This window comes from Giraffa tippelskirchi, chromosome 3, assembly GCF_054371585.1.
Source record: "Giraffa tippelskirchi isolate mGirTip1 chromosome 3, T2T-mGirTip1v1.2.pri, whole genome shotgun sequence".
Lineage (NCBI taxonomy): Eukaryota > Metazoa > Chordata > Mammalia > Artiodactyla > Giraffidae > Giraffa > Giraffa tippelskirchi.
The window spans coordinates 96,525,639-96,540,475 of record NC_137277.1 but is presented as its reverse complement, the minus strand read 5'-3'; the positions used below and the strand labels follow the sequence as shown (position 1 = coordinate 96,540,475).

Genomic DNA, 14,837 nt, shown 5'->3' with positions numbered 1-14,837 from the left:
TTTATTTTTCTAATCACACATCTTTGAAGAGATGAAAGCTTCAGTTTATTTCTTAAAATGATTCTTTATGTTTTTTTGACAGCTTGTCTCTCTCCAAGAAATGTGTGAGCAGAAAATCAGAAACCTTTGGGTGGGTCTTTCTTCAGGGAATATGTGCACACAGCCTCCATTATAATTGAAGGCAATTGCACAAACTTTGCAGGCTTGGTGCTCCCCTCCCCTCAGGGCCATTTCTTGTACTGCTTTTACTGTGTCCTCTAAGCTGACTTTCCAGTTCCTGACAACTCAGTGCATTTTAATTCTCTTCTGTTCTTTCTCTTTTTCTATGTTTTGTCTCTAAGGAAATGTCTTCCTCAGACTGGTACCTAATTTGAGATGATTCAGACCATTTTTTCCCTTTCCCTTTACTGGAAACATTGTTACTCCTTCTGTTTACTTCCATATTTTCAAATGCTGTCTTTTTATTTTTGGTGTTATTTTCTTTTTCCTCTCTCTCAGGCGTAAGGTGCCACATAGCTTAGATTATTTTTTTTTTCAAAGTTCACTTTTCCTTACTGCTTCCTAAATCCTCCCAGGTCACCAATATCCGGTATCTTCGCTTCTCCAGAGTTCTTCCACAGATTCTGTTGCTGACAGGACTTGAAGTTTCCATTACTCATCTGCTCTCCTGGAGTTGCTGGTGCACACCTGGGCTGCTCTTGTACTGTTCTCTGCAATGACCTCCCACTTCCGGATTTAGATTTTTTCTGCTAAAAGCACGTTTATTACACTGTAATATAACAGCTATTTAGACTAATGTATGGCCTAATAAGTAATTAATTAGAAAACAGTAGTCTAATAGAAAGTGCTATCAAACCTATAAATATTAACTACGAAGTGATCATTCATAACCACCTCACATGCTTTTGGGGATTAGGTGGGATGTAAGAAATAAGTACATGAATAAATAGACTAGTAGATTAAATCTGTTCTGAATTATGACTTTGAGAAGTTAACACATCATTCAGAAATGATCCCCCAAATAAAAAGTATGCATGTGTTTTACTAAACACAAGTAGGAGAACCTAAACTAAGATGATCTTTGTGTATGTATGTGAATTTTCAAAGGTTCTTTGCAAACTTTCTGAATTTTAAATGTCCTTTTTTTTTTCAATTGAAATTTCATCCTTTTCAACCTCTCCTACTCCACATCCCTCTGGTGGATGTGGAAAACGTAATGATTCAATCACTCACATAATAATAAGATAGTTATTAATATGTTACTATTGTGTCTATATCAGGGCAATTAAAAATAATAGAATTTTCAGTTATTCTGAAGAGGTACGTTTTTCAAGGCAGATAGGAATTTGCTTCCCAAGAGAACAATCATTTTTGAAGTGATTCTTAGATTGCCACATTATATTCCTATTTAGAAAATAAAGAACAAACCTTTAATATTTTTCCATAACCCAGGTGTATTTAGCATACTTGCAGTATGTTGAACATAATAGTTTTTTTTAACCTCCATGTAGGAACTTAATCATAGCCTTATTCATTTTAATATGACATCTCTATTCCAAAGAGCACAAAGAGCTTTTAGTAGTCAAATGTTAAATCTGCATATTGTTAGTAAGTGTTCAAAGAGAATGAGAATACTTGTTTAATGCTCTCATTCCTAATAGATTAAAAAATTTCATCCTCAGATTTTAGACAACATTTCACAATTTAATGCTTCTCCTACTCCCCTCCTCTTACCAAAAAATCATCCTTTACATGTTTTTAATGTGATTTTTGATATTTTTAGAATACATGCATTTACCCCAAGTAAGGTCACTATTGTCTTGTTAATTATAGATGTTTGAATATGTTTAGTGGATCAAAAGTACATTTATCTAGGTTGCTTATTATAAGGCCCCTGTGTTAGTTTTCTAAAAATGAAAACAATAATGGAACTTACCTCTCTCTACTAAGTATTTTTGTTATCCATAAGGCCATTTAAGTGCCTGTATGAAATATTATTTGGCAAGCGATTTTTTTTGACAAAGAGAGTGAATAGCTGGAGCCATGGTTATATACCACCTTTTCTCTCTAGGTTGATGTTCACTATTGGGCTATGTAAAAATTAGTTTACCTTCCCTCCTTCACTTTCTGCTACACTAAATGGAATGTAAACAATTCCAATATTGCCAATGACTGAGGATAAGAGGCCTGATTTTAGGACTAGGTTTTTGTAAAATGGAACAGAGATTAGAGTAATCCTTAAATCTCACTGTTTGAATTTTGATTGTTGAACTGCTGAGAACCTAGTTTGAGAGAACCTAGGGTTTTTGAAGTTGTTGACACAATTTTTCACTAAGAATTGAAGTGCCTTAGTGGTACAAAGCTATTTCTGTAGATCATGATGTAAAACCTAGCAGGTTAATACGGGTCTCATCTCTGCTAATGGAAAACCTATACTGTGACCTGGCAGCAAAGCAAATGAGTATTTTGACTTATGTGTTTTTTATCTTTGTATGTCACTATTGTGTTTTCCCCCCCTGTCTTAGGATTTTTGGGGGACTTATTTTAGATATCAAAAGAAAAGCTCCATACTTCTGGAGTGACTTCACAGATGCTTTCAGCCTGCAGTGTTTAGCATCTTTTCTGTTTCTCTACTGCGCATGTATGTCTCCTGTCATCACATTTGGAGGACTGTTGGGAGAAGCAACTGAGGGTCGAATAGTATGTATTATTCTTTTCTCTGAACTTTGAATTTGAATCAGCATTAAAAATTCGTAGTTAGATGAGTATGCATTTCATTTTGAATTCCTTTAGGAGGAGAGATTTGATGTATGGTCTGGCAGATAAACTTCATATGAATTTCTTGACTAGTGGAACTGGTAATCAGGGAGTGGAATATCTCAGAACAGATAGTTCTTATGTTACACAAGGTTCTGATCTCATCCTTGGCCCCCAGTCTTAGGCTAGCTTTAGATTGGTTCTTATCTCTTAAGAGGTCCATTTCCCACTTATATATAGGCCATGCTTCTGCCAGACATTTGTTGTGAATACATGTAAACTTTTAGTAAGTGAAAGAAAGGTAAGATAAAGGAAGAGAGAGATAATGCATACTTGTCTACTACCATTCATATTTTGACGGCCTGCCCCTTTTTTAATTCTCCCACCCCACCTCCTGCCCAAGGTTGCTAGTAGGTGCTTCACAGAATAGACCCCATGTATTTTATATATTTTTTCCCCAGTTATAATGGTGGTCTGTACAGCTTAGATAATGGAATCCTTTATATCTCCACATAGAGTGCAATCGAGTCTCTCTTTGGAGCGTCCATGACTGGGATAGCCTATTCTCTCTTTGGTGGACAGCCTCTTACCATACTAGGCAGTACAGGACCAGTTTTGGTGTTTGAAAAGATTTTATTTAAATTTTGCAAGTAAGTATTATATACTTTTCACTCTTAGTCCCTGTCTATCCCTCTACTGTATTTATGCTTCTCTCAACATCACATTTGGAAATCTGCTGGCAGAGGTGGAAGTTGCTGATTTGATTCAGTTTGCCATTTTTGTCTCTCCATGGAAATAAAGAAACAGTAAAATATTTATGTATTTTTAATGTAATATTTATAAAAAAATTATATTCAGTTCTAAGCACTGAGAAACCTCTTTGAGTTTTGTACCCTTAGGTGTTCCCTGTAGACAAAGTTTTGAGTTTAGATACTCATGGGATGTGAAGCTTATTTACTTTTGCTTCCTGAATTAGACTTATTTCCATCTACTAAAAATGGTGACAAGCTGTTCAATGACCTTCTTTCTCCTGCTCTTTCCCTCCTCCTAGAGAATATGGGCTGTCATACCTATCTTTAAGAGCTAGTATTGGACTTTGGACTGCAACCCTGTGTATCATACTTGTGGCCACTGATGCAAGCTCCCTTGTCTGCTATATCACCCGGTTTACTGAAGAAGCTTTTGCATCTCTTATTTGCATCATTTTCATTTATGAGGCCCTAGAGAAGTTGTTTGAACTCAGCGAAGCATATCCAATCAACATGCATAATGATTTGGAACTGCTGACACAATACTCGTAAGTACCATTTCCCCTGTTGGCTGTGGGGCTTTTCTTTATACAAATATTACTATTGTTATAAGAAACATGAGAAACTTAGTCAGCAGATCGACTTCCTTGAATTGATTCATGACCTAAATCTTGGTCTCTCAGAGCTGTACAGGATTTCATCTAATCAGCTACTCATCTGATATATGAGTTTTCTTTATAACATCTATTCCAAGAATATCTTTTTGAAGTTCTATTTGTCAAGCATTCTCTGTTAAGCAAATAATGAACCATGATCAATTTTGCTATACAGAGATTGCTTTATTGCAAAATATTTTTGATTTTGGTCTTCCTTAGGACCTTTTCCATTTAATATAATCTGAAGAAACATAGTAGTGAAAAGATAAGATTCCAGATTTAAAGCAGTGAGGTAAAAGATACTCATTGGGTCTAAATTGCATTAGCTTCGTGTTTGAAAATATGATAAACTCTTAAATAAAATAGCATTGAATTGAAATGTAATTTTGCTCTTGGATCCTATGACATTTATGATGAAAGTACTCTAATATGGTTGCTGAGGGTGATGTTACACTTTAGGATTAAAGATGGAATTGTACTATTACACTTTCTAGCTTTGTATGCCAGCAGTTTGGAATTTCTCTAAGGCCATATTTACAGAGTATATGTGAACATTATATTACTCTTCTTTGATTTAATTTTAGGATTTTTTGTTTGTTATTATATATACATTTTAAAGAGAAAATATTGAAAGCAATATGTTATTTACCAGGCGGTTATAATCTCTATATCAGCTACCAATGCTTTTCTTATAAACTGCTCAGATATGCCCTCAAAATCTTCCTTTGAAGATTTTTCATCTTTGTTTACTATTAGAAGTTGATATTGTTAATGTTAGGCCAAAATAGTGCAATGTTATAATCTTGTTAAGAATGATGTAATGATACAGAGTTGAAAACAAGATGAATTAGTGTTTTGATGTTTTCTTGGTCATTGCAGATATCTTTAACAGTGCATCTCTGTTTTAGGACAAAAAAAAAAAAAAATCAGTGGAATATAAAATAACTTCCCCAATAAAAGTAAATGGTGAGGATGTTGTGAACAGGATTCAAAAGTAGATGAAGGAGGTGTCAGGGACACTCAGAAAGCAGGCAGATGGGGAGAGCAGTTTGATCACAATGAGAGATAACATTGATACATGCCTGTTCATTTATGTTTAGTTGAAAAGAGAGCAGTGTCACCTAGTTGGGTATGTTTGCTGGATATAAAATTATCTCTGCTTGGGATTTCAAACCTACTACATGCCCTAAGCTAGGTAAATCGTGAATATTATTCTGTTCTCAATGAGCTTCCAGTTTAGTAGGAAATATAGACCAACAGACAACCGAGTAAGTACTGTGTTAAAGGATTGGTTAAGAATACTATGGTTCCATGTCAGAAGAACACCTAACCCAGATCGCAGAATCAGAGAAGACTTCCTGGAGGAGGTGACAGAAAACCAAACAATCAGTAGGAATTAGAAAGGTGCTGGGGAGTAGAGCAGGAGAGTGGTTTAGGTGGAGGGAGGGACACAAGCTTAGACTTAGAAATTTTTAATGCTTTGAAATATTTGTCCAAAGTTACGTAGATAGTGGTAAAACAAATTAGACTCAGGCTTTATGATCCTGATGTAGTTTTCAGTAAATTAGTGAAGCTCTCCAAAATAAACAATATGGAACAAATAAACAGATAAAATCAGAGCTATTCTGTTTGAAGTAGTGGGAAGGCACCAGTTGGCCACACTTTCATCCATTCCCTGGGTTCTCAGTGGCAGCTTCTAAGGTATTTTAGATCAAGGAACACAATTTAAAATCCTCTGGTCTAGAAAGGAAAACAAACAAACAAAAAAAACAGACAAGCAAGGACTGAACTCTGAATAATGGTCACAGTTTGAGGGAAGAAGAATGAAAAAATGCAACCAATAGGCAAAAAACAAGAAAGAGTCATCAGAAAGGCAGAAAACCATGAATAATTTCAGACTATAGAAGGCAAGGGTCAAGACTGTATCAAGAAATTTTTAGAGAAGACAGTGGTATAGAGATCAAACAGAATAAGGGAAAGAGATCATTGTTAGTTTTAAGGAAAGGTATTGGGTGAGGAGGGGAGCAGGACTAGAAGCCTGTTGGCAAAAAATTCAGAAGGGAGGAGATGGTAAAGAAATGGAAAAAGCATTGCATAGGCCATTTTGGTGTCAAAAAGTGAAAAAAGTGCCTCTGGAGAAGGCAATGAGATCATAAGAATGGTAACTTGTGATAGAAAAAGAGCTACATGTGTTTGAAAATGAGAACAGAGAGATGAAGGAAAGAGAGAGATTAAAGATCATGTAGAGAGCGCAGATAAACATGGATTGCAGCCTCCCAGAAGTCAAAATGTGATGAGATCAAGTCAAATTGTGGGGATAAGACAAATAATCAGAGGATATTTTGAGGATAAAAATAGCTGTATTTGTCCATGATTCCTTCCTATCATAGCAATCAAGAGAAGAGTGGCACAGGTCCTCTCCTTTTCCATCTCCATGGTTTAAAGAAAGATCCCACAAGTTTAAGTTACAGTTATGGTTTATCACAGTGTGCTTGTCTGAAACCTAACAGTTTGAAGATTGAGCAAGAATGGTGTGCTAATCACTGTGTTCCTTTGCCCAACTGTCCTCCCCAACGCAAATTAGGAGGTAGAAGCGATGGAAAGTCTGGTTCATCCTGATAGTGAGATTTTAGTGGTGCTTGACCCTGAAATGGGTAAAAGAAAAACACATAGAATAAAAGTCTCCCTGAGAAATGTGGTGCTGACCACATACCCTTACTGCACTGTCTTCAGCTTTCATATCATGATTCCCTAATTTCTGGAACTACTCACATTGTATACATGAATCTCATTAGGTACTGCCATTACTTACTCTTTGGAGTAGTAAAACCAATCTCTTTTGCTATGCATATAATGCCTGTATTTATCATTGTACTTTAAGTCATGTGCATTAAATGAAAGTTATTGCTGACTATAGTGGCTACTCTAATGTATTATATAACCTCACACTTTTGCACAAAACATTTTCTATTTCATGAACTCCACATGACACTTTTGGTGGCTGATTCGTTCTTGTCACTGTGACATTTTGACACTAATCAATCTTTAAGCATCGTTATCTTTCCTTTTCTCCTTTGCTTTTCACTTCTCTTCTTTTCACAGCTATTTGTAAGGCCTCTTTAGACAGCCATTTTGCTTTTTTGCATTTCTTTTTCTTGGGGATGGTCTTGATCCCTGTCTCCTGTACAGTGTCACAAACCTCCGTCCATAGTTCATAAGGCACTCTGTCTATCAGATCTAGTCCCTTAAAGCTATTTCTCACTTCTACTGTATAATCGTAAGGGATTTGATTTAGGTCTGGTGGTTTTCCCTACTTTCTTCAATTTAATTCTGAATTTGACAATAAGGAGTTCATGATCCAAGCAACTGTCAACTCCTGGTCTTGTTTTTGCTGACTGTATAGAGCTTATCCACCTTTGGCTGCAAAGAATATGATCAGTCTGATTTTGGTATTGACCATCTGGTGATGTCCAGATGGTATAGAGTCTTCTCTTGTGTAGCAAGAATAGCAAGGAGAGATAAGAAAGCCTTCCTCAGTGATCAGTGCAAAGAAATAGACGAAAACAATAGAATGGGAAAGACAAGAGATCTCTTCAAGAAAATTAGAGATACCAAGAGAACATTTCATGCAAAGATGGGCTCAATAAAGGACAGAAATGGTATGGACCTACCAGAAGCAGAAGATATTAAGAAGAGGTGGCAAGAATACACAGAAGAACTATGCAAAATAGATCTTCATGACCCAGATAATCACGATGGTGTGATCACCAACCTAGATTTCGCATCCTGGAATGAGAAGTCAAGTGGTCCTTAGGAAACATCACTACGAGCAAAGCTAGTGGAGGTGATGGAATCCCAGTTGAGCTATTTCAAATCCTAAAAGATGATGCTGTGAAAGTGCTTCACTCAATATGCCACCAAATTTGGAAAACTCAGAAGTAGCCACAGGCCTGGAAAAGGTCAGTTTTCATTCCAATCCCCAAGAAAGGCAATGCCAAAGAATGCTCAAACTACTATACAATTGCACTCATCTCACACGCTCGCAAAGTAATGCTCAAAATTCTCCAAGCCAGGCATTAACAGTACGTGAACTGTGAACTTCCAGATGTTCATGCTGGTTTTAGAAAAGGCAGAGGAACCAGAGATCAAATTGCCACCATCTATTGGATCATTGAAAAAGTAAGAGAGTTCCAGAAAAACATCTATTTCTGCTTTATTGACTATGCTGAAGTCATGACACCACCCTTATGGCAGAAAGTGAAGAAGAACTAAAGAGTCTCTTGATGAAAGTGAAAGAGGAGAGTGAAAAAGTTGGCTTAAAGCTCAACATTCAGAAAACTAAGATCATGGCATGCGGTCCCATCACTTCATGGGAAATAGATGGGTAAACAGTGAAAACAGTGGCTGACTTTATTTTGGGGGGCTCCAAAATCACTGCAGATGGTGATTGCAGCCATGAAATTAAAAGACGCTTACTCCTTGGAAGGAAAGTTATGACCAACTTAGACAGCATATTAAAAAGCAGAGACATTGCTTTGCCAACAAAGGTCCGTCTAGTCAAGGCTGTGGTTTTTCCAGTAGTCATGTATGGATGTGAGAGTTGGACTATAAAGAAAGCTGAGCGCCGAAGAATTGATACTTTTGAACTGTGGTGTTGGAAAAGACTCTTGAGAGTCCCTTGGACTGCAAGGAGATCCAACCAGTCCATCCTAAAGGAGATCAGTCCTGGGTGTTCATTGAAAGGACTGATGTTGAAGCTGAAACTCCAATACATTGGCCACCTGATGCAAAGAGCTGGCTCACTTGAAAAGACCCTGCTGCTGGGAAAGATTGAGGGCAGGAGAAGAAGGGGACGACAGAGGATGAGATGGTTGGATGGCATCACCGACTCAATGAGCATGGGTTTGGGTGGACTCCGGGAGTTGGTGATGGACAGGGAGGCCTGGCGTGCTGTGGTTCATGGGGTCGCAAAGAGTCGGACACGACTGAGCGACTGAACAGAACTGAACTGAACGCCTTTGACTGTGTGGAGCACCACAAACTGTGGAAAATTCTGAAAGAGATGGGAACACCAGACCACCTGACCTGCCTCTTGAGAAATCTGTATGCAGGTCAGGAAGCAACAGTTAGAACTGGACATGAAACAACAGACTGGTTCCCAATAGGAAAAGGAGTACGTCAAGGCTGTATATTGTCACCCTGCTTATTTAACTTATATGCAGTGTACATCGTGAGAAACGCTGGGCTGGAGGAAGCACAAGCTAGAATCAAGATTGCCAGGAGACATATCAGTAACTTCAGATATGCAGGTGACACCACCCTCAGGGCAGAAAGTGAAGAAGAACTAAAGAGCCTTGATGAAAGTGAAAAAGTAGAGGACTGCATCACAGAGTCAAGAGACGTGAGTTTGAGCAAGCTCTGGGAGTTGGTGATGGACAGGGTGGCCTGGAGTGCTGCAGTCCATGGGGTCACAGAGTCGGACATGACTGAGTGACTGAAGTGTGTAAGCATCGTTATACTTATGCTCACCTAAGGTTTTGTACTGATATTACTGGCCTCATGCTTTCACAGTTTTTATGAGAAAAATTATTAGAAAGTGTCATAGCTAGGATGCAGAATATCTGAGCTTGCAATCTTTGTAAGCTTGATATGCTTGTGCTGCCACATATTTTGTTTAAGTGTGAGATATTGAAAAAGAGGTTTTATATTTAGCACCTACATTTCAGATATTCTTTATACTTGGGCTTCCTATATTCAGATATCTTTAAATTCATAGTTTTACCAACCAAATAACAAAGTGTCTTTAATTTTTTGAAAAGAGTTTCTTAGCTCCTCTATCATCCTAACCTTATAATGTGGTAATATATAACCCTATCTTTGAAGCAATAAGCTTTCCTCTTTTGCCAAGAACAAGTGTCAAGTTAATCTAGTTTCAAGAATATACCAATTACCCCAGATGATCAAGGTGAATATTTCGTTAGCAATAAGTAATCATTTTGTGGAAATAGTTTTCTCTAGGTTGTTGTGATTTTAACAAATGGCAAAATAGAATAAATCATTCTGCTTATGTAAGATGAAATATTTCTTCAATATAGTAGTAAGCTAAAGCTCTCAAGATAGCTAAAGAAAGACTAGAAATGTATTCATCTTTGCAGTTGGTTGGTTCAACACAAAGAAGAGGATCTATTACTCTAGTATCCAATATATTAGCAGACTAATTTTTTATGTGTTTGTGTGATGTATGTGTAACTCCAATAGATTAACCTCCATAATTTAGGTCCATGACTAGTTAGCACATATTTGTACCCACCGTGTTTAGCACATATAGCACTTAGCATGTTTAAAATGAACATGTTTGTTAACATTTTTTTAATTTTTGAAAATGTATCTTATAACCAATATACACATTTAACATAGAATTTAGAGTTTTTTTCTCCCTTAAAAAGCTAATATTAAGAAACTGAATTATATGACATTTCAGAATCAAATAAACATGATAGCACGTACTCAATAAACCAGTCAGTTCAGTTCAGTTGCTCAGTCGTGTCCGACTCTTTGCGACCCCATGAACCGCAGCATGCTAGGCCTCCCTGTCCATCAACAACTCGCGGAGTTTACCCAAACTCATGTCCATTGAGTCAGTGATGCCATCCAACCATCTCATCCTCTGTCGTCCCCTTCTCCTCCTGCCTTCAATCTTTCCCAGCATCAGGGTCTTTTCAAATGAGTCAGCTCTTTGCATCAGGTGGCCAAAGTATTGGAGTCTCAGCTTCAACATCAGTCCTTCCAATGAACACCCAGGACTGATCTCCTTTAGGATGGACTGGTTGGCTCTCCTTGCAATCCAAGGGACTCTCAAGAGTCTTCTCCAACACCACAGTTCAAAAGCAACAATTCTTTGGCGCTCAGCTTTCTTTATAATCCAACTCTCACATCGATACATGACTCCTGGAAAAACTATAGCCTTGACTAGATGGACCTTTTTTGACAAAGTAATGTTTCTGCTTAATATGCTGTCTAGGTTGGTAATAACTTTCCTTCCAAGGAGTAAGCATCTTTTAATTTATATTCAACAACTAAACTTCTGAAAGCCCATCTAATTCTTGATTCTTAATCTAAACACTTGCTGTCCTTGGTTTCCCTTCTTGCTTTTGAACAAAATTCTTATCTTTATGATAAAGTTTTGAATAGCAATAATATCAAGTATACGTTTAATATTTACTTGTGTTATCCTCACTGTTCCTAATCTAATGGATTATGAGTCTTTTGTGTACGAGATTGTCCTTTTAACTTTTTGCCTCCAGAAAGCCAGGGAGGTTGGTAGAAATCAGTAAGACTTTCTCAAATGTTTTTCAACAATGTTACTTCTCAAATCCACCTTTAGCTATTACTTTTCTTCTCTGTAACTACAGATATATAGCACTTAAGTAGAATTATTTTTATACTTTTTTATCAAGTAGCTATAAAAGGGCAGAAATTTAAATGAGCATCCCATATTAGTGCGAGAGCACTAAGCAGGAATTGATGGTTTCTTCTTTAAGATGCATTGAATGACCAAAAGTCATGTGGCTACATATCAAATACAGAATATTTCACTTTGTGGAGATGTGATGACCATTATCAGAGAGTTCACAGTCTTTAAAGTACTGACCCCATTTCTCTTTCTGAATTGACCTACATTTAAGGATATATTCTGAAATACTTAAAGTGGAATGTTATGATGTTTTTTAAAAAAATTTTACTGGAGTATAGTTAATTTACAATGTTGTGTTAGTTTCAAGTGTACAGCAAAGTGAATCTATTATACATATACATATATCCACATTTTTAGATTCTTTTCCCATATAGGCTGTTACAGAGTATTGAGTATAGTTCCCTGTGCTATACAGTAGGTTCTTACTCATTATCTATTTTGTAGGTAGTACTGTGTGTATATGTGTGTCAATCCTAATCTTCCAATTTATCCCCACCCCGCCCTTACCCTCTGGGAACCACAAGTTTGTTTTCTACATCTGTAACTCTATTCCTGTTTTTTAAATAAGTTCATTTATAGCCTTTTTTAAAGATTCCATGTATAAGTGATATCATATGATATTTGTCTTTCTCTGTGTGACTTACTTCACTCAGTATGACAATAACTGGTCCATCCATGTTGCTACAAATGGCATTATTTCCTTCCCTTCTATGTCTGAGTAATATTCCATTGTATATATGTACCACATCTTCTTTATACATTCCTTTGTTGATGGACTTCTAGGCTGCTTCCATATCCTGGATATATATAATGATGTATTAATTTATGTTAAAACTCAGCCTAGACCCTAAGGTAGCATGTGTATGTATGTGTCAGATTAAGTTACAACCATGTACAGCTAATATTTTGATCAGGAGTTTAAACTCCAGAAGTGGTTAGCTAATATTAAAACTGAAAGTCTAAACTCCAGAAAAGGTTACTACAAACCCATCTGGTATCCACATTTCAGTCAACACTAAGACTTTGCTGAATGATAGAAATGGATGTTCACTAGTGAAAGTACTAGCTTGTGAATCAGTGTACTGAACTGTACTGGTAACATTACAGGTAATCACTTTGAATTAAACAAAAATGAAAACACAGTTTATAAAAAGTTGTGGGATGTCATAAAAGCAGTGCTTACAAGGAAATTTTGGCCCATGAATGGTGGAGCCTGGTAGGATACTGTCCATGGGGTCACAAAGAGTTAGACACGATTGAGTGACTTCACTTTTGCATTCACTTTCACAAGGAAATTTATAACAAAAAATTCATTTTTTTAGAAAAGAATATCTAAAATCAATGATCTGAGCTTCAACATTAGGAAACTAGAAAAAAAAATGGAAATTAATGATAAAGTAAGCAAAAGAAAAGAAATGATAAAAAATTAAAGAAATCAATGAACTCAAAAACAGGGAACCAATAGAGAAAATTAATGATCTAAAATATGTTTTTGAGAAGATAAATAAAATTGATAGCCTCTAGCCACACTAATTAAGAGAAAAAAAGAAAGGGCACAAATTGCTAATATCAGAAATGAAAGAGGGAGCATCACGAAAAGTCCCGTGAATAATAAACTAGTACCATGAACAACTGTATGCCCCCAAATTTGCTACCATAGATGAAATGGGCCAATCCTTGAAAGACACAATATGCCAAAATTCACACAAGAATAAATAGGCCTATATCTGAATAGGCCTATATCTATTAAAGAAATTGGATCAGTAATTAATAAGCTTCCAAAAAAGAAAGCACCAGACCCAGATGAGTTCATTGTTGAGTTATACCAAACATTTAAGGATGAAATTATACTAATTCTCTATAATCACTTTCAGAGTATAGAGGCAGAGAAAATACTCCCTAACTTGTTCTATAAGGCTAGCCTTAGACTAATACCAAAACCAGACAAATACATTATTTTTTAAAAAAGAAATTATAGGCCAATATCTCTCATGAGCATAGATACAAAAAATTCTTAACAAAATTTTAGCAAATCAAATCCAATGATGTATTTAAAAATTATACATGACAACCAAGTGGAATTTATCTCAGATGTGCAAGCCTGGTTCAACATCTAAAATCAAGTAATGTAAGGCATCCCATCAACAGACTATCAATGAAAAAAATCACATGATCATACCAATAAATACAGTAAAAGCATTTGACAGAATCCAACACCCACTCATGATAAAATTCTCAGTAAACTGGGAATAGAGGTGAACTTCCTCAAAATGTTAAAGAATATCTATGGAAAACACAGCTAATGTCTTATTTAATGGTGAGAAACTAGAAGTTTTCCCATTAAGATCAGAAAACAAGTCAAGGATATTGAGTTGTATGAGCTGTTTATATAGTTTGGATATTAACCCTTTATGAGTCATATAATTTGCAAATATCTTTCCCAGTCAGTAGTTTGCCTTTTTGTTTTGTAGGTCCATTTGGTTTTATAGCTCATGAACTTTTTTCTATGATGTATTAAAACAAAAGTAATAGTAAAGTTTCATTTTTATTATAATTCTTTAAAGGCAGTAACTGTCATATATTTCTTAGCATAACACTGTACAATTTTAAACTGTTAAATCACTGAATCAACAAACAAGACTACATGCTATGTGCCAGACACTTGGGTGTAAAAGTAGCAACACAGGTGAGTCTCTGTTGCAGTGCAGCATATTATCTACTGAAAGACATAAACATTAAATATCATACAAATAATTACTAATTATATATGACATAAGTGCTATCACATAAAGATACAAAATGCCATGAGAGTGAGAAATACTTCCAAAGTTATTTGTATTTGGGGGCCAAGGAGAGACTAGCTATATGAATGGAGATAAAATTCAGATGAGAAAAAGTTTAAGAAGAATTTCAGGGAGAATGTATGTTTTTAGTTTTAGCTAATAGTGCTGGTGTTTTGCAGAGTTATTTTACACATTTTGAAAAGCTGTTTCCTGCATAATATGATATAGCTATAAGTTTAAATAATTTGTTAGAGAGAAGTGTTAAGTACTTACAGAATATCTTCTAAGAATAAGATCTGAAACATGGAAATAGATGTACTCAAAAGAGACTATGATTTACATAGTTATCTTAATGGAAAACAGATTAAAGGTTTAGTAATAGAAGAATGAGTGAACTATATCACACCCATTAAAAATT

At 36.0% G+C, this 14,837-nt stretch overlaps 1 protein-coding gene across 2 annotated transcripts in view; it reads left to right on the top strand.

Annotated features, from left to right (window-relative positions):
- The window catches only part of SLC4A10 (solute carrier family 4 member 10), a 450,611-nt gene that overhangs the window by 351,479 nt on the left and 84,295 nt on the right, over positions 1–14,837 (top strand). For both annotated transcript variants that reach the window (XM_081581599.1, XM_081581598.1), the window contains 3 exons: positions 2,526–2,700; positions 3,274–3,407; positions 3,809–4,054. In XM_081581599.1, coding sequence (XP_081437725.1) covers positions 2,526–2,700; positions 3,274–3,407; positions 3,809–4,054 — 555 coding nt within the window. The remainder of the gene's footprint in view (positions 1–2,525; positions 2,701–3,273; positions 3,408–3,808; positions 4,055–14,837) is intronic.